The 16,222-nt window shown below is 38.4% G+C and overlaps 1 protein-coding gene across 1 annotated transcript in view; it reads right to left on the bottom strand.

Moving 5' to 3' along the window:
• Positions 1-3,022: 3,022 nt before the first annotated feature.
• LOC121326707 (26S proteasome non-ATPase regulatory subunit 1) overlaps positions 3,023-16,222 on the bottom strand; it is a 45,725-nt gene continuing 32,525 nt past the window's right edge. Inside the window, exons 18-25 of the mRNA XM_041270109.1 lie at positions 15,212-15,328; positions 12,841-12,943; positions 9,392-9,561; positions 8,386-8,478; positions 7,932-8,018; positions 7,453-7,656; positions 5,981-6,146; positions 3,023-3,176 (exon numbers count right to left, since the gene is read on the bottom strand). Coding sequence (XP_041126043.1) covers positions 6,000-6,146; positions 7,453-7,656; positions 7,932-8,018; positions 8,386-8,478; positions 9,392-9,561; positions 12,841-12,943; positions 15,212-15,328 — 921 coding nt within the window. The 3' untranslated portion in view covers positions 3,023-3,176; positions 5,981-5,999. The remainder of the gene's footprint in view (positions 3,177-5,980; positions 6,147-7,452; positions 7,657-7,931; positions 8,019-8,385; positions 8,479-9,391; positions 9,562-12,840; positions 12,944-15,211; positions 15,329-16,222) is intronic.

Genomic DNA, 16,222 nt, shown 5'->3' with positions numbered 1-16,222 from the left:
TGCTTAGAAATAACAGATCGATATTATGAGATTCACTGTGACTGTCCTGCTGTGAGAAATACAATGCATTTGAATAAGTCCTCTAACTGAGTGTGTTTGTTAACCAGTCATATATGTTACATAGGCTCCTTTGGCATCTTTATGTTGGGCACATAGAAGCCAATAGTTAATTGAAGGGTTATAGAAAGTATACTTGCAATGTGCAACTAGTGACGTAATCCTGGTAATTATTTCTTAGTAATGTTCAGTTCAGTTTGATGCTTGAAGAAAGCTTTGTCAACGGATTATTGCTACTCCTAGTATTACAAAAAACAAAACTATAAACATTAAAATATTAAACTCTAATCTGTCACAAATGAGTAAGCAACACAGATCAATACCATTCTCAAGCCAATTTGGATTCAGGATGCTCTTGCAGTCAGGTAGTCTCCAGGGGCTGAAGAGAAGTAATGGCTGACAAAACCCATCTGCCCGATCTTCCTCTGACATTTTGCGTTTGTGTCATCTTATGCTAATTGATGTCACTGTACAGGTTTGATATTGCTCGGCTCTTTCTTCAATCCTATGCTTAAACAAAAAATAAGAACCAAAAAGAAACTAACTAGCACTCAAATGCCCAGCGAGTTAAATCTCACCCCGATGCGCATGGTCCCTTAGCAGCTGCAAGTTCCAGTATATACACTGTATATACTTTTACACATGAAAGGACATTCATCTTAAGCATTCTTGTTTCTGTTTTGAGAGACAGTTGCAGGAGACGCATCGTTGGGAAACCACAAGAGACGGACATAACCTCCTGATCATAACAAAATACTGTAGGTGCCAGGAGTAAATTCTATAACGTAGGTTCTTCCAGCCTTCTCTGGACCTGACTTGCACTATTCCCAGATAGTGCCCAGCTCTGATTGCTGGACCTTCTCTGCAGAAACATGGGAGTGCTCCAGTCCTTCTCGGCTTTCACTAGCAACCAGAATCTTGGCAAACTCTGAAATAACAAATGAGATTCTAGAGAAAGAAGGGCAGTTTAGTGCCAGCCTCCCCCATACTGCCCTGCCCCTTACTCCATGGGTCTGCTCAGACACCAGAGCGGTGGGGTCAGCTGGGAGACAATGGCAGCCTTCTTAATTAACATCGACCCACAAGCATTGTTAAAGTCTCCGATTTCATTATCACAGGACGCAGATGAGGACAACCATTTGCAATTCTTCAGTCAAATAAATTAAAACATATATCCAGACACAATAATGTGTAATATCTTAAAATGCACCAGTTTGTGATGAGTGGATTGAGGAACAGCAAAAAGCACCTTTTGCTACACAGTGTGGTCAGACTGATAGATGAATAAACTGCTTCTAGATAATTAGAGGAAAGGAGACACTTCTTCAGAGTAGCTGAGGGTATGGAATGGGTTACCTAGGATCTGCATACATGGGCCTAACCACCTCCTCTCCATTGCAATTTTCTTTCGTAGCATTGAGGTGTGTATATTAAGCGTTAGAAAATGTGTACTGCATTAAAACACAACACTCCTCTACAGTCATTTTTATGCAAAATGGACATTGGGGGAGGCATCAGGTGTTGATAATATGCATAGGAGGTCCCAATTGAGCGTGCCCACGAGTGCCTGTCTACACATGCCTCGACATATCCTTTACCTTTTTGTAGCAGTGCATGTTGCACTCCTTGTCATTGTATTGCTGTTCTGAGTATACCCCTGCCTGAAGGCTCATAGAACTTCAGCCCTGTTTAGACTTTGGGGCATCAGAGCATGCCACTCCACATCATCATTATGTTTTTATGTCTTCAGTGTCTCAACACCTGTGACCGCTCAGCCGCGCAGTACTCTGGAAGCTTGTGCTTGGTAATTAATACAGATGAGAGCAGTTTAAAGTGTGCGGGAAGTTGATTTTGAAAATGCAAGGTATGCTGCTACAGCTTCTCAATGCATCACCCTGCTTATATATCTCTCTTGTGTTGTGCGCTACAGAGATGCCTCAGTGGAAGGCTCCTTGCTGAAACACAGTCTGTAATAAGAACTGGTATAAATTCCCCAGTCATTCCTGGCCCCGTCATCTTAAAGCCTATAAACAATGTTGAGAAGCTGTTTTGCAGACAAGTGTCTTACTAAAATGAACTGTAAAACTGCAGTCTTATATTTAACAAGCCTAGCCACTTTCCCACACGCGGTAACATTTAAAAATAAACTGATTAGACACTTTCAATCAACTTTCATGTAAAAGGTTACGACCTGTACTAGCTTTTTTTCATTAGCTGAAACACCTCCCTGGGTGCTAAATATAAAGTGCAGCCAATAACACCAGTTCACTGAAGCTTTCAATAAGTTTTAGAAAACAGTATTTATTATTGTTTGAGGCTGTACTTGTGTAACACACCCCCAGAGCCGCTGGAGGTATGGCATAAACAAAAAAGAGAGACCTGAATTTAAATACCCTCACATCCACCTCCAGTATTCATAAATTGCACACCGAAAAAAATAAAAACCTTTACGGATAAGGCAGCTTCAAATTTCATTACAACTGGTGTTTTACATTTCTGCTGCTGTGGTGTCTGCAATGAACCACCAGAAAATAGTGCAGAAAAAGTAAAACAGAACATAATTCAAATGACATCTGATGTTCCTTACACTTGAGCAAACCATTCTGCATATTTAGAGAGATCTGGAATACACAAAGCACAGATATAAGAGGTGTAGAAAGTTTCACTGTACTTGTAGGAACAGCAAATGTTTATTATATTTCTTGTAACTAATATTCTAATTGATAACCTAGCTTTTATTATTATTTTTTTTGTAAATACTACATGTTGCATTAAAGCATATAATTATGAAGTTTCAGGAGACAAAATATATTCATAACATTAAACACAAATGTTTTCTCCAATAAAGTAAGTGTATGTGTGTGTGTGTGTGTATGTGTGTGTGTGTATATATATATATATATATATATATATATATATATATATATATATATAAGTTGACTAATGACTGGACTGACAAAAACTTGCGCGAACGCGCATTTGATGAGAAGCTCTCTGGCCAGACAAAGGAAGGACAGTGTAAAATACTAGAGTGGTGTTTGTGCAGGCTGCGTCTGTGTCTGGGTTTCTCTGCAGGGCTCCCTCGCAGCTGCTGTAGAGCGGAGATCTCATTGCATGACCTGCAGGAAGAGGGGGGGGTGCACACAATGCAGTGTGTTAGGACTGCACAGAGCATTTCAAATGCAATTCAATTATACAGACAATACAGATAAAAATGTGCAATGTTTAAATCTCTTTCGGACAGAAAAACAGTTTGCTTGATGCATAAAACGTAAGCTGTGTACAACTGTTGATAAAATGCTCAAACTACACAAAAAAAGCTAAAAAAATAAATAAAAAGGTACAGATTTGGTGCTGAAGAATAAGCTCAACACACAAGGCTGGTCACGTGGTAAATCAGCTTGCAAGGGCAGAGATCTGCTTTAGATCAACATCGCAGCAACAAAAACAGCACTGGAACCTTTTGCACACAGTGGCACACCATTGAAATCTCTGCTTGTATACATATCTGGTTTACTATATTTGAAATTAGCCACGCAGCACTATTATTCTGATGAGAGAAAGACAACAGGCTGGCAATTACACATACAAATAAACTAAAAAAAAAACTAAAAAAGGGTTTTAATTCACTTTGGATACAAAGATTATGTAAATATCAAAATTTATTCGTTCACTTATTTTTCTTGACGCTTATGATTAAAAAAAAACAAACAAAAACAAAACAGGCCTTTTAAAGTTGGGATTATCTGCCAAAAACAACCAAGATTCTCTTTTCAAGGTATATCTTAAAAGTGTTTAGAATCTTCTGCAACGATGGTCTTCGTTTGTTTACATTCCATGTACATTAATCTCTGGGAGCTGGAAGAGTCTAGAGATTGGACTGTTAAGATCTCCTAACGGCCAGAACTATCAATCTCAATGCCATCTAGGGGCAAAGCGAGACAATAAAGCATAACCAACACTTTCTATGATTGACATTATAGGCAGCCTCAGCCAGGAGGGGATAGAAAAAGGAGATCCTTTTTAAATGAATTAAAATTTTGCAACCCACAAAAAGAAAAACATTAAATGGAACTTTACTGCTGTGTTTTTTGGCAGCACGGTATAACCTTTATGAGCACTACCTAACTACAAAAACAAACGGTTATTACAATGGAATGTAGCTTCCCATTACTTAAAACAGGGGCTGAAACGTAACATTTACATATAAACAAAATAAAACGGCATCAAAAAATATATTTTGATATGACACTGATATAGTTAATTTCCATATCGCAATATCGTGGGATTTAAAAAAAATTCACATATGCTCGCAGAGACATTTTGTTGCCAATACTGCTGAAAATACAAACACAGTATAATCAAGTTTATTTTATAGTAAGATATAACAAACCCTATGCATAACAATCAGTCTTGTCAGCAAACACCAAATCCTAAAGTATTATTAAACCATATTATTCCATTGATTGGGGTTTAGGTACCAAACGCTATTTGCATGCTGCATTTCTTTGAGATATGCACATACGCCAGTGGTTCATTGCATTTTTGTGATTACTTATGCTATTAATGTATTTTTAAAATTTGAACTTTCAGTATTATAAAAGGGTATTATATACTTTTTAAAGTATTATATACTTTTAAAACTTCAACACACACCTCAAAATAATGCAAAATCCATGCACAATATCAATATGCACACACACAGGCTAAATTCACTATAACGAACACTTCTTATAAAAAACACCCACTTTTAACGATCCCAACAGCAAGAACCAATTTTTCAATGCAAATTAGACCCATTAGAATGATCCCGTACAGGACCGACCTGGATACAACAATCTCAGTACTGACTGACACTGAATTTTTTCCCAGTGTCAACTGTGTTATTCTCTCAGTGAAAACAAACACCATGGTTGACTAATTCAAAGATTACCTATTGTCTGTTTTCGTCACACAAACTGCAACCAGGCACTGGATAGTTTTTTCAAGAGAAAGGACATGCAATTACTGTATTCAGCATGTAAGTCTACAGTCTTTCCTTTTTCATTTCTTTACAATTTTCTTTTTTTTTTTTTAAAACATACATGTAGCAGGGCGAGTGCCCTGCACAGGGAGGGTGAATTAGTGTTGGTGTAATTTATATGTGGAAACAAGTTTGTTTCGTGTGCTTTTTGGCGTTGTTATGTTTGATTAAATGATTGTTTACAGACTGCAACACGGTGCTTGTGAAGGCAATGCCCAGCCAAGGCTGTGTGAAGCAGCAGCAGTTGTTGTGTGAATACCGGCTCATCAGTAGGTTAGTTTAAGGGATATTAATCCCATGTAATGTACAGCGAGGGTTACGTAGTGTAGCAGGTTCCTGGAACGGGACGCCTCATTTAATAAGGCTAGCGCTCACCCTGTGTGGCACCTTTTATTTGTAGTTTTTGTACTGTGTTTATTTTGCCTTTTGTACAGCCTGCTGTTTGTGTCCTCGGTGCGTTACCATTGTTGGTAGCGTCACATGACCCATTTGTTTACTTTCGTGTTGTGTTAATAAATCCTGTGCGCCTGGGCGGCATTTCAACGCCAACTCCCATGTGTCTCGGTCTTGCAATGCTGTTACCCACACATGTGCCAGGAGTAGCTTCTCACAATACCGTTTAAATGTCGATCAATGTGAAAGAATCTTCCCAAAAGTACTATATATTGATGTTCAATTCAAATTTGCAGTTTCGTCATTATTCTGATACAGAAAAACGGCAAACCCTATTATAGTGAACACCCTAATATAACAAATATTTCTCCAGGTTCCATGAGGGTTCGTTATAGTGAAGTTAGCCCGTGTATGCATATGTGTGTGTGTCTATATATATTTTTCTTTCCTAAAAAAGGTTTCTTCCTTGTAAATAAAGCCTCAGATGGAGCACAGAGACTTGCGTACCTTAGAATCTGAGTGTTGTTTATTCATCGACATACTCAAAGGGCTCTGGGGCCTCAGGCTCCTGCTCTTCCTCCTCAATCTTGGGGCCGTGGGCATCCACTGACTCTACCAGCTCCTCGTCCTCCTCGCTGGTGTCCTTCATGATGATAATCCCCCCGATGTGCAGCTGTGTTGGGAAGCAAGGAGACTGGTTAGGGGCACTGCCAAAGGGGTGATGGGGGATGACTTCATAAAATGTATCAGGAACAGTGGACAGCTGATCCAGGGAAAATCCAGTACCAGGAAAAGCAAATTTATAAATTACATAGCAATTTAACCCATTCCTGGTTTAACTGTGAGTTTAGTAAGACACAATTGAGTTTGTTACCTATACACTGCAGATAATCAAACTCTTAATAAAAGCTGGAATGGGTGAAACAGCTATGAATTAGGAGTCTTATTTCCTTCCCCAAGTTCTCCATGTCACTTCTTAATATACAAGAACCATACGTCAAACAATTCAATACTAAATGTGGCTGTCAAAAATTCCAAAGGAGTATAATTTACAGATGATTAGCCTTAGGGGTAATTAACCTTGTGTGCTTATCAAAGAGTACCACTTGTCAGAATGACACACACAAGTGAGCTTGTTTTGGTGCTCTGAATACATTTTGTTAATAAATAATAAGAATCCTCCCTGACATGCTGTGCTGAACCCTGTCCTCAGGCAGCTGCAATGTATGCATTAAAAAAACATTAGCAAAAGGGTCCTGACCCTCATTTCCCTTCCAGGGATGAATAATTGAGATCCCATTCAAGTTAAGTAATTAGAACAACAAAATGCTTTCCTACTCCTCCCTTGCAACAATTAATAATCTTCCATCCTAGAACCATGTTAATTACACCTCGATAGTCTTTTAATGAATCACTAAACAGCAGCCTGTGAAGCAGAAACCAGTCTCAAAGGCCAGCAGCTGATATATCTGGGTGTACAACTCCTTCACACAAACTTATCTAGCTCGTGGTACTATGAAAAGCTAGGTTCACAGCTAAGCAAATCTGCTGATCAAACTAGTCAAATAACCAAGTTTCTAGCAATGCTGTCGGTGCATCAGACATCTGCAATGGTTTGCAATGTTTGAAAAAGTCTACAGTAGTAGGCACTGGTTTGTACTGCTCATAGTGTCTGTGTATCCACTTCAGACAATTTTCTACTTGCATTTTTTCATTTTAAAACTGCCTATGTGAACTTCATGGGGTACAAGAAGTTACCCCGTCAATAACTTTGGGGGAAAAACATAAAAATAAACCATATGTGCATTTTAAAGCATAGCACAAAAATTAACATATTCAGCAAATTCAGTAACCAAATGGATTACAGCAGTGCGTAATAGTTTGAACAGGGGACAGTTACATTCCTGACTCAGTAGCCGTACACACTCTGGTTTAAAGTGACTGAAAGCAGCATGCTTGCAGTAAATAAGAGAACGTACTGGTTTGAAGGGTTGGTAGCGGCATGTGTCTGGCATGGTCAGCACTTTAAGCTGGGCAGGCATGACTCTGGCAGGGTTCTCCAGAAGCTGGGAAGTCGGCTCTGGCTCTTTTTTCTTCTCCTTCTCCTCTTTCTCCTTCTCTTTTTCCTTTTCTTTGTCCTTCTCTTTTTCCTTCTCCTTTTCTTTTTCCTTCTCTGTCTCTTCCTGTACCACCAAACAGAAATACAATCTTAGTGACCATGTTAATTCTTGGACAGCTTGAGGCAGACACCCGGAGGAAATACTCTAGTTTCCCTACTACCAAGTTAAAATGCAAAACAAAACCATGATTAAAAAAAACTGAGCTTTTGAAAAAATATTCAGGCTTAAAGATATCCGCTATTCTAAATCTGTGAGCACACATGTACCTTTTTTTCACTGTTAGAAAGACCACGTTCACAAGTCGGTAAAATGGCTTGGGATCTGTCCTTGTTACTCACCACTTCCATTTTCTCCTCCTCTTTCTCTTTCTTCTCCTTCTCCTTCTTCTTGGCTTTGGCAGTGATAGAGAGAACAGCCGTGGAGACCTAGCAGACGAGCACAAGGTCAGAGGTGGCAGAGTCGAAGCATTTCAACACAACAACCCAGTCCAGTGCCTGGCATTAGAATTTAGGATTTCACTTATTTAACCAGGAAACAACTTGTTTACTAGATTTTCCTGGAAAATATACAACCAAAAAAAAAAAACTACAAAAATTGCAGCTTTGAATATTTGTACAATTTATATTACACAAGATTTATTGATGCAAACTCTCAGTTGCTTTGTAGCACTGCAGAGACTTGTATGCATTGAATATTAGTGTACCAGGATTGGAAAAAAAAAACTATGAAGCTTTTCTTTAGCATTGCTGCAGCAAGAGCATGAAGTCAAATGAGCAGATAAGAAACCCTCACCTTCTCCTTCTCTTTCTCTTTTGGCACTTCCAGCGCTGGCGGGTATGCGAAAGTGGATGGCTTACAGTTTGATCTGTACTGCACCTTGGGCATCTGCAAGGAGGGGTGAAAAAAGAAAGTGCATCTTATCAGAGACACAAAAAAAAAAAAAGAAAGAAAAAAGAACATTGGTCCCAGTTCCCATTCTGGGTGTGACTAGCTGAAGTATATCCAGGTGTACACTGAACATCTGCAACACTGCTTCCTTAGCTCAGAAGAGTATATCTAAATGTTCTATAACTACTAAATCACCTCCACAACTCCTCATTCCAAGAGATCTCAGGGGACTGTGAGCACTCCTGTCTTTGGGTGGAGATGTACCATTTCCTTTTCAAGACCATCTTGCATTACCTTCTTTGTAAAAGGGCAATAATAGTAATTCACAGAATAAATTGGAAGCCACTGTTAAAGCTCAGCTTTTCTTTAATTTATTACAAGAAGAGCATTCGCTTCACAATGTCACCTTTCGGCAAGAGAAAGGCAGAGAGACATCTGAATGGAGACTGGCAGGAAAGAGGCTTGAATTAGAATTATTATTTTTGCAACGATATTGTTGAAATTGAGTTCAGAGGCATGAAGGCATTTAGGGTTTGGATGCAAAGGCAAGTTATACACCAGTAAATGCTTTGATAAAATCACTGGTGTTTTATAACCACTGAAGTAATTTCCAAAATAGATGCTTTAGTTAAATTTCTTCTTTTTGGAAACAAATTGCATTAATAAAACTTAAAACCTTGGTAATAGTTATTTATTTATTTTATAATTCAGTGGTATTTCTAACCATAACACATTTCTAGATCACATATCACCGGCTTCAAATGTGGTTTAAGTGTTCTTGCCATGCAACTAGCATGCACTGCGCTTACTGTACAGTTATACCTTATACTTTATAAAGATGCAGGTCGAGCATGTAAAACTGTAATTGCAGCACGATGGAGCAATGCATTGTAGCCCTGCAGGGGGTTACCTTCAGGTCCTTGTTGAGGCCAATGATGGCAGTGGGAGTGAAGGAGAGAGACAGGAAGTGGGAGAGAGGGAACCAGAACCAGAACTGGGTGAAGACCAAAATACCCACGACCGAGGGCATGTGTGTGTGTCCCGTCCTCGACTGCAGAGAGATCGTCACATTGCGGCCCCCTGGAGGAGAAGGAAGCATGAGCTCAGGGCACAAAGGCTTTTCAGTTTTGGGATGCAGGTATCAGGCTTTTAAAGACTGTCACCCACACCTGTGAACATAAACTGACTCATTGAGAGCAAAAACTGACTCAAAACTGTCACAGCTACTGGAAACAGGCTGATCTTTGGGATACAAATTGAACATTTGTGAATATGCAACAAATATTTTAATGACTAATGTGGTATAAAGAATATAAAACCAGTAGAAAATACTATTAGCAGATCTGTATAAGGCCTGTTGTGGTGTTTGCAGAGCCACTTCAAGCTAAGCCAGGAGAATTCAAATCTTGTTGTGAACAAGCTGACTTATTGGATATGGATTGGATGCTATAGAATGAAATACATTGTTAATAGAAAAGTTGTAGGATCCTGTATTTTGTATCCTTTTGAATAAGTCTGTGTAAGGTCTGAAACAGAGAGCTCCTGGTATCAAAAGCTCAGGCCGACCTGCTGAAAGTTCCAAACCTCCTTTATCAGGCAAAAGCATCTTTTTAAATTGGACTCGGAGCCTCAAAACATTCTGATCCAGCGAGAGCTGAACGACAAACTATATACAACAGAGTTAATATGCTGGAAGCAATCGAACTAGGTTTGATTATAGTAAGAAAAACTAAAGTATTTAAATAAGAAACCTAACATAAAAACACATCTAAGATAATGTTCATTTAATTGAATCAATTTACAAATTAGTTCAGTTTCTGTTTCCAACTAAACAAAAAGTCTTTGACATTATAATATCAATTAAACCAAAGAATATAAAAGTTTAGTTTATATAAATGTTTTACTGCAACTAAAAAAAAAACAGAGGAACTGTTAGGTTTGAATACAAGACAATAAAGTGTAAACTGTATTTAATAATTTTAGTACACAGTAGACTTAAAAATAATAATTAAATTAATAGCCTTGCCTCAACCTGCTTGAGCAGAGCAGTGCTAGACAGTTTTGAATCCAATGCCTTTCTATAACGAGCAAACTTAACTCTTTATATCACATAAATTAATGAAAACTTGGCAACCAAGGCGAGCATTTCTTTTAAATTAGAAAAGTTGTCTACAGTATCAGTTCTTATCAGGCAGGTAGCAACATTAATTGGGATGATGTTTGAGGGCCAAAAAAACCCCAAAAAAACAAAAAAACAAAAAAAAACCTTCATGCGGTGAATTTCGAAAAGTGTGTTACAGTGGAGTTTCACAGTAATTAAAACACTAGCCTTGGCAAGTAAACAGGGTACCTGCTGGAACCTGCTTGTGCAGGCACATTTTAGAAACAGAGGTCAGGCTTAATCCAAGCATGGCACAGTTAAATAAGGCTATTATATTTAACATGTTCATTATAGCTTAAATTTAAATGGAAATAACTGAACTGACCACTGTATGCCTAGTACTTTCATACAAGGGCCTATGATAAACCCCTACAGTCTTTGTCCAATACTTTGTTAACATACCTGTATATGAAAGTAAACAAATCTGAAAAGTTGACGAGATATGCTGCTCAGAGGAAATATATTGTAGACCCAGGTTAATATAATCACACAGAAAGTTATATTTTAAACATCTCTTAATATATATATATATATATATATATATATATATATATATATATATATATATATATATATATATATATATATATATATAAACTTGTATTATAGCAAGCTCCTGTGAACTTTGGTTAACCTGACTTTTAAGAGAAAGGAGGGGTTGAAAAAGAGAATTATGAGACAGTGTTCCAATATTTTTGGAAAGAAGTTATAGCCAATTAATTTAGAAGGTTGTTGAGCAACTCTTAGTTTTAAAAAGAGTTGACCAGATCCTTCTAGAACATATCATTAACTCAAAGACAAGAACTGTCAAGGCAGACTGATGATCAGATTTAATTGGGACTCCTGATGTATTCAATGGAGGGACAATCATATAATAAATAAGCAAATAAATAAATAAATAAAAGTGCAATTCTGACAAGGGATTCTTTTTAGGTTTCTTATGGAATATAAACCCCATTAGTTTCTAGAATGTATTTTATTGTTCTACAGTAACTCGCCAGCTCCTGAACCATCTGACTCCAACATTTGATGGGGGGCTCAGATTATAATTAAAAGTATCAGAATGTACTGTACCTTTGATCATATGAATACAATTACTACTAAATGTGGGAAAAAAGACACAACATGCCGAAATCCCTCCTGTCGCAGAGATCAAAGGGGGGCTTGCAAGCACAATTTAATACAAAGTAATCTGTGTGCGCATGAGAGAAAATGACTGGGGTGAGAGAGAGAGCAGAGTACAGCTAGAGAGAATATAAATATAGATAGACAAAGAATGAAACTTAGACCCCCTGATCTCATATGCGTCTTCCTCCCCAACAGAAGAAAACTAAATAGAAGTTTTGATAGATACCGATCGCTCAACAGCATTGTAAGATGCCATGCAATATGTTATTAAATGCTAAAGGCTTAAGAAAAAACACTCCGTAAATAACCGTTCTGTCGTCTCATCCCCTTTAAGTGAAGTGCATGGCTTCTCCTTATTTACTCTACACTGCTCCCTCTCTCCTCTCATTAAATCACGAGAGCAGCCACCCTTAGCCCAGTATATACTGTCAGGTAATTACTCCCCTACTGTACAAAGACTTGCAAAGCTGTAAGAAATGGAAGATTGAACCCACAATTTTAAGTCCAGGGCTCTGCATCGTGAGACTTAGGTAGTATAACTAAACTTCCAGTGTACTGGGCATTATAAAACTATAATGCTGAGATTTAACAGAATGCGTCTGTAAAAGCTGAGCATTGGGCACAATTAAACGCTACAGCTGATGCAGTGTTTAAGTTCTCTCAGATTCGTCTAGAGTACCTCTAAAAAGTATTGATCGCTAACAAAACCATGCACCCTTGGGGGGTGGGGGCGTGGGGGGAGCAGAGACCTTCATCTTCTAGTTTATCTGTTCATTACACCAGGCAATGCTTCAGGAGATTCTACATTAAAAGGTCAAGGCAACTCCACTGCCCATGCTAAGCTGAATCACAGAAGTAATTTATCATTGAGAATATATGGCTGCGGCAACCTAGCTCATGCACACTTCTTACTTTGTAGAAATCTTCAGAAGCCTATCTGGACACTGGAAGGTATTTGTCTAACTGAATGCATGTACAGGTGGCTCCCTGCGACAGAGCAACATACAAATCATACAGCAGCTCTTTAAAATCGAAATGTAATCCACTGCAGGAGTCATGTCACAACTCACCAGCATCCAAGATGCCCTGTGCAAGGATGGCCCCAAATTTAGCCATGACATCATCGTGTTTGTCATTGATGACCTTGGAGTAGAGCTGTCGGAACTGGTTCACCTATAGAAACAGAGATCAAAGGGGGCAGAATGAGTGAGAAACATATGCAACTCCACTCTGCTAACATCTTGCACTGTAAGATGGTACCTGACATGGGGATTTACACTGATGGACTTAACTTGAAAATCTTCGACTCATTTTAAAGGTATCCGACCTCACTTTGTTTAAAATGAGGGACCACAGTGACAGAACTTTGAAACACAAAGTGAACAAAAAAGCTGGTTGTTTCATCCCTCATACGATGCTACAGGTGTAAACTTACCAAGATTTCAAGGGCACGCCCTGTTCCAGTAAGAGATCAACTATTAATCTAGACAAACATTTTTGTCCAAGCTTGACCTATCCTGGTGATGCCAGTACATACACACTATCCTCATACACTGGAATTCAACCTTCAAGCATGCCTTCAAGGAAGAAGGCTTCCTCTACAAGGACTCTTCATGGTGTCAGTGCAGCGATGGAAATAAGACTCATTACATAGCAGTTTGATCCAGTCCTGGTTTTACTACAAGTTTAAAAAGACATGCCTGAGCTTGTTAACAATACATTGCAGCTAATCAAGCAAATACTAAAACCTGGAATGGATGAAACCACTGTGCAATAGAACTCTTATTGCCATTCCTGAAGTGCATGGTTGACCCAGGGCCCCAAAGAGCCGGGAGTTTAAACAAATCAGAGCAACACACTTTCCAGCTGATGATTACTTTATACAAACGCAGCCGTTATGTAAACAGAACTGAAACATGGGACACCCTGCAGACTCATCTAAACATGGAGTGGATACAGCCTCCCAATTAGGTGCAAGGTACTAAACGATAATAGATGGCTTTTCAGCCTGCAATTCCACCATTTTTGACAACTTTCAATCACTCTATAAACACAGGCCGTTTCTGAAGTGTACTGTTGTTAACAGGCTTATAAACAGATTTCATGGACAAGCCTGTGCTTTTATAACATGAAACTTTAGACCACCTTCATGCCATTTTTACTAAAAAAAAGACAAAACCCCACACAACACTAAACATGAGAACTTTACCAGCTGTTTTAATTCAAAGAAAACACATGTACATCTAAATTGGTTAGTTATAAAGCGTTCTTTAATATATATTAGGTTAGCTTACATAATATCATCAAAACTTTTAGCTGAAAAGGTCAAGTACTAAAAGTCCACCACTGACCCACCAGCACTTTAAACCATGTATCATCTCAGGTGGGTACCTGTTTGTTGGCTACAGATTCACACTTTACCTGCGGACTAAGGCCGAGACAATGCACCGATTTATCTATCGTTTGACACCTATCGATAGTCAAGCTTGTGCATCATTTTTGTGTAAAAGGTTTAAAGTAAAGGAAAAAGTTTTTATTTTTTATTAGAATTTAGAATCTGCAATAATTTTTTGCATTATGCGCAGAGCTTCTCTGCTCCCCTCAGGTCTGAGTCACTGAATCTGCATGTGAATGAGCTCACCTTCTCCCCCCTGCGAGTGTTTACTGATGGGATTGCATCTGTGCAGGAGTCTTCAAATTAACAGATCAAGTTAAGTGTTGTGCTAGAATTACAAATACTGTATCGACCGACCTACAAATACAATGCTTTCTGATGTTTGGGAATTGTTTTCTAAAGTAAGACAACGAGAAAGTAAAGTAAAGAAAGTAATGTTTGGAATACTCTGGTAAAACAACTAATCTACAAAACTTCAAACAAAATCTGCACTATTCATCTGAACTAGCCAGGAGTTAAAATTAAGAAAAACAACCAAGACTGTTCCAAAAATTGTAATCTTTGGTTAGAAGAATTAAGCATCCCAGCAACGTCAGTACCTAGTGAGCAGGTATTCAGTAATGCTGGGCAGACTGTAAGCAAGTGCCAGTCATTGCTTAAAACTAAAACAAAATGTGGACACTATCCTGTTCCGTCACACAATTAAAATATAAGACATGGACAACACTCTTGTTACTAAACTGCTGTGGACAGTGATCAGTGAAGTCTTTTTTTTTTCCCTCTTGATTGGTTGCTCCTACTTGTTATGGGGGATTTTGCTTTGACCCCCAACTGATAAAAATGAATAAAGTAAAAAAAAAAAAAAAAAGTTTCATATACTTTGTAATTACTATATGCATAAACAGATGTAATCAATTTAATATGCATTATAATTTTTAAAGCATTACTAACAATGTTGCACAGTAATCCACAGCTCCACATGTATTACTGCAGGGTTTCTTGTTTTTTTGCCCTGTCCACAGGTACTCTGAGTCGCTCTCTCTTACCTTTGGGCAGGTGACCTCTGTTTGCTGGATCATGATGAGGGAGGATGCAATGAGAGCTCCCTGGCGGACATAGTTGACAGGATCATTGGTCATGGGCTCCAGGAGGTTGATTGCTTCCTAAACCAAGAAAAAAAGAAACTAATATAATATAAATACAAAACCAGGTGAGGCAGGATTCAAAGGGCCGCATCAGCTTTCCTCGTCAGGAAACAACAATATAAATTCCCTTTGTCATCACTAAATTACTTTCCAAATGCCTGCTAAGGGCAGATATATCATTAACCCAAGTCTAAGCCCTTCACAAAAGACTGCGAGACCTGGGTGGATGATTTAGGGTGCATTTCCATAACAGATTGAGGAAGTACATGGAGGCCTTTATCTAGAAATGAAATGAAAATTCCTGGAAAATCCACGGAGGAAGTGCCCCTTTTAGGAGGCAGCAATCCTATAAACACATTGTCACGCCTCAGTGTTTTATAGTGCTGCTTCTGATAAGCAAATAATGTGTGCGGAGACCGGAGAATTCCTATTTGGGCATTTAACTTTTCATTACATTGATTAATGGCTAATATCGATGTCTGAAAGCAAAAAAAAAAAAAAAATAGTAAAATGATCTATGCAATTGTGAATGTTAACGTATAAACCTGCTTTTCATCATTGTACTGTTATTGCTTGTAGTTATGTTAAGAAGTTGGTCAATAAAGCACCTCTAGGGTAAACCATTTGCAGGATTTGATTCAGCAAGTACAGCAAACTCACGGGAAAAATAAGAATTTGATTCAGCAAATGTTTCCATTCCATTACCATTGCTGTTCATTTCTTGCTTCCAACCACCAACCCAACCCCCCCAACATCCCATGTACTTTGATTTATGATTTCCCTATCTGGTCAAACAACGACTCATTAAAAACCTTAACATGTACGGCATAGTACAATAAAGGTCATGCATTTCAACCACATGCCTCAGAGCTGTTCCCTGGTGAAAGCACATCAAAACAAAGAAAAAAAAAA

This window comes from Polyodon spathula, chromosome 14, assembly GCF_017654505.1.
Source record: "Polyodon spathula isolate WHYD16114869_AA chromosome 14, ASM1765450v1, whole genome shotgun sequence".
Lineage (NCBI taxonomy): Eukaryota > Metazoa > Chordata > Actinopteri > Acipenseriformes > Polyodontidae > Polyodon > Polyodon spathula.
The sequence above is the reverse complement of the archived record's forward strand: the minus strand, read 5'-3'. Positions and strand labels throughout refer to the sequence as shown.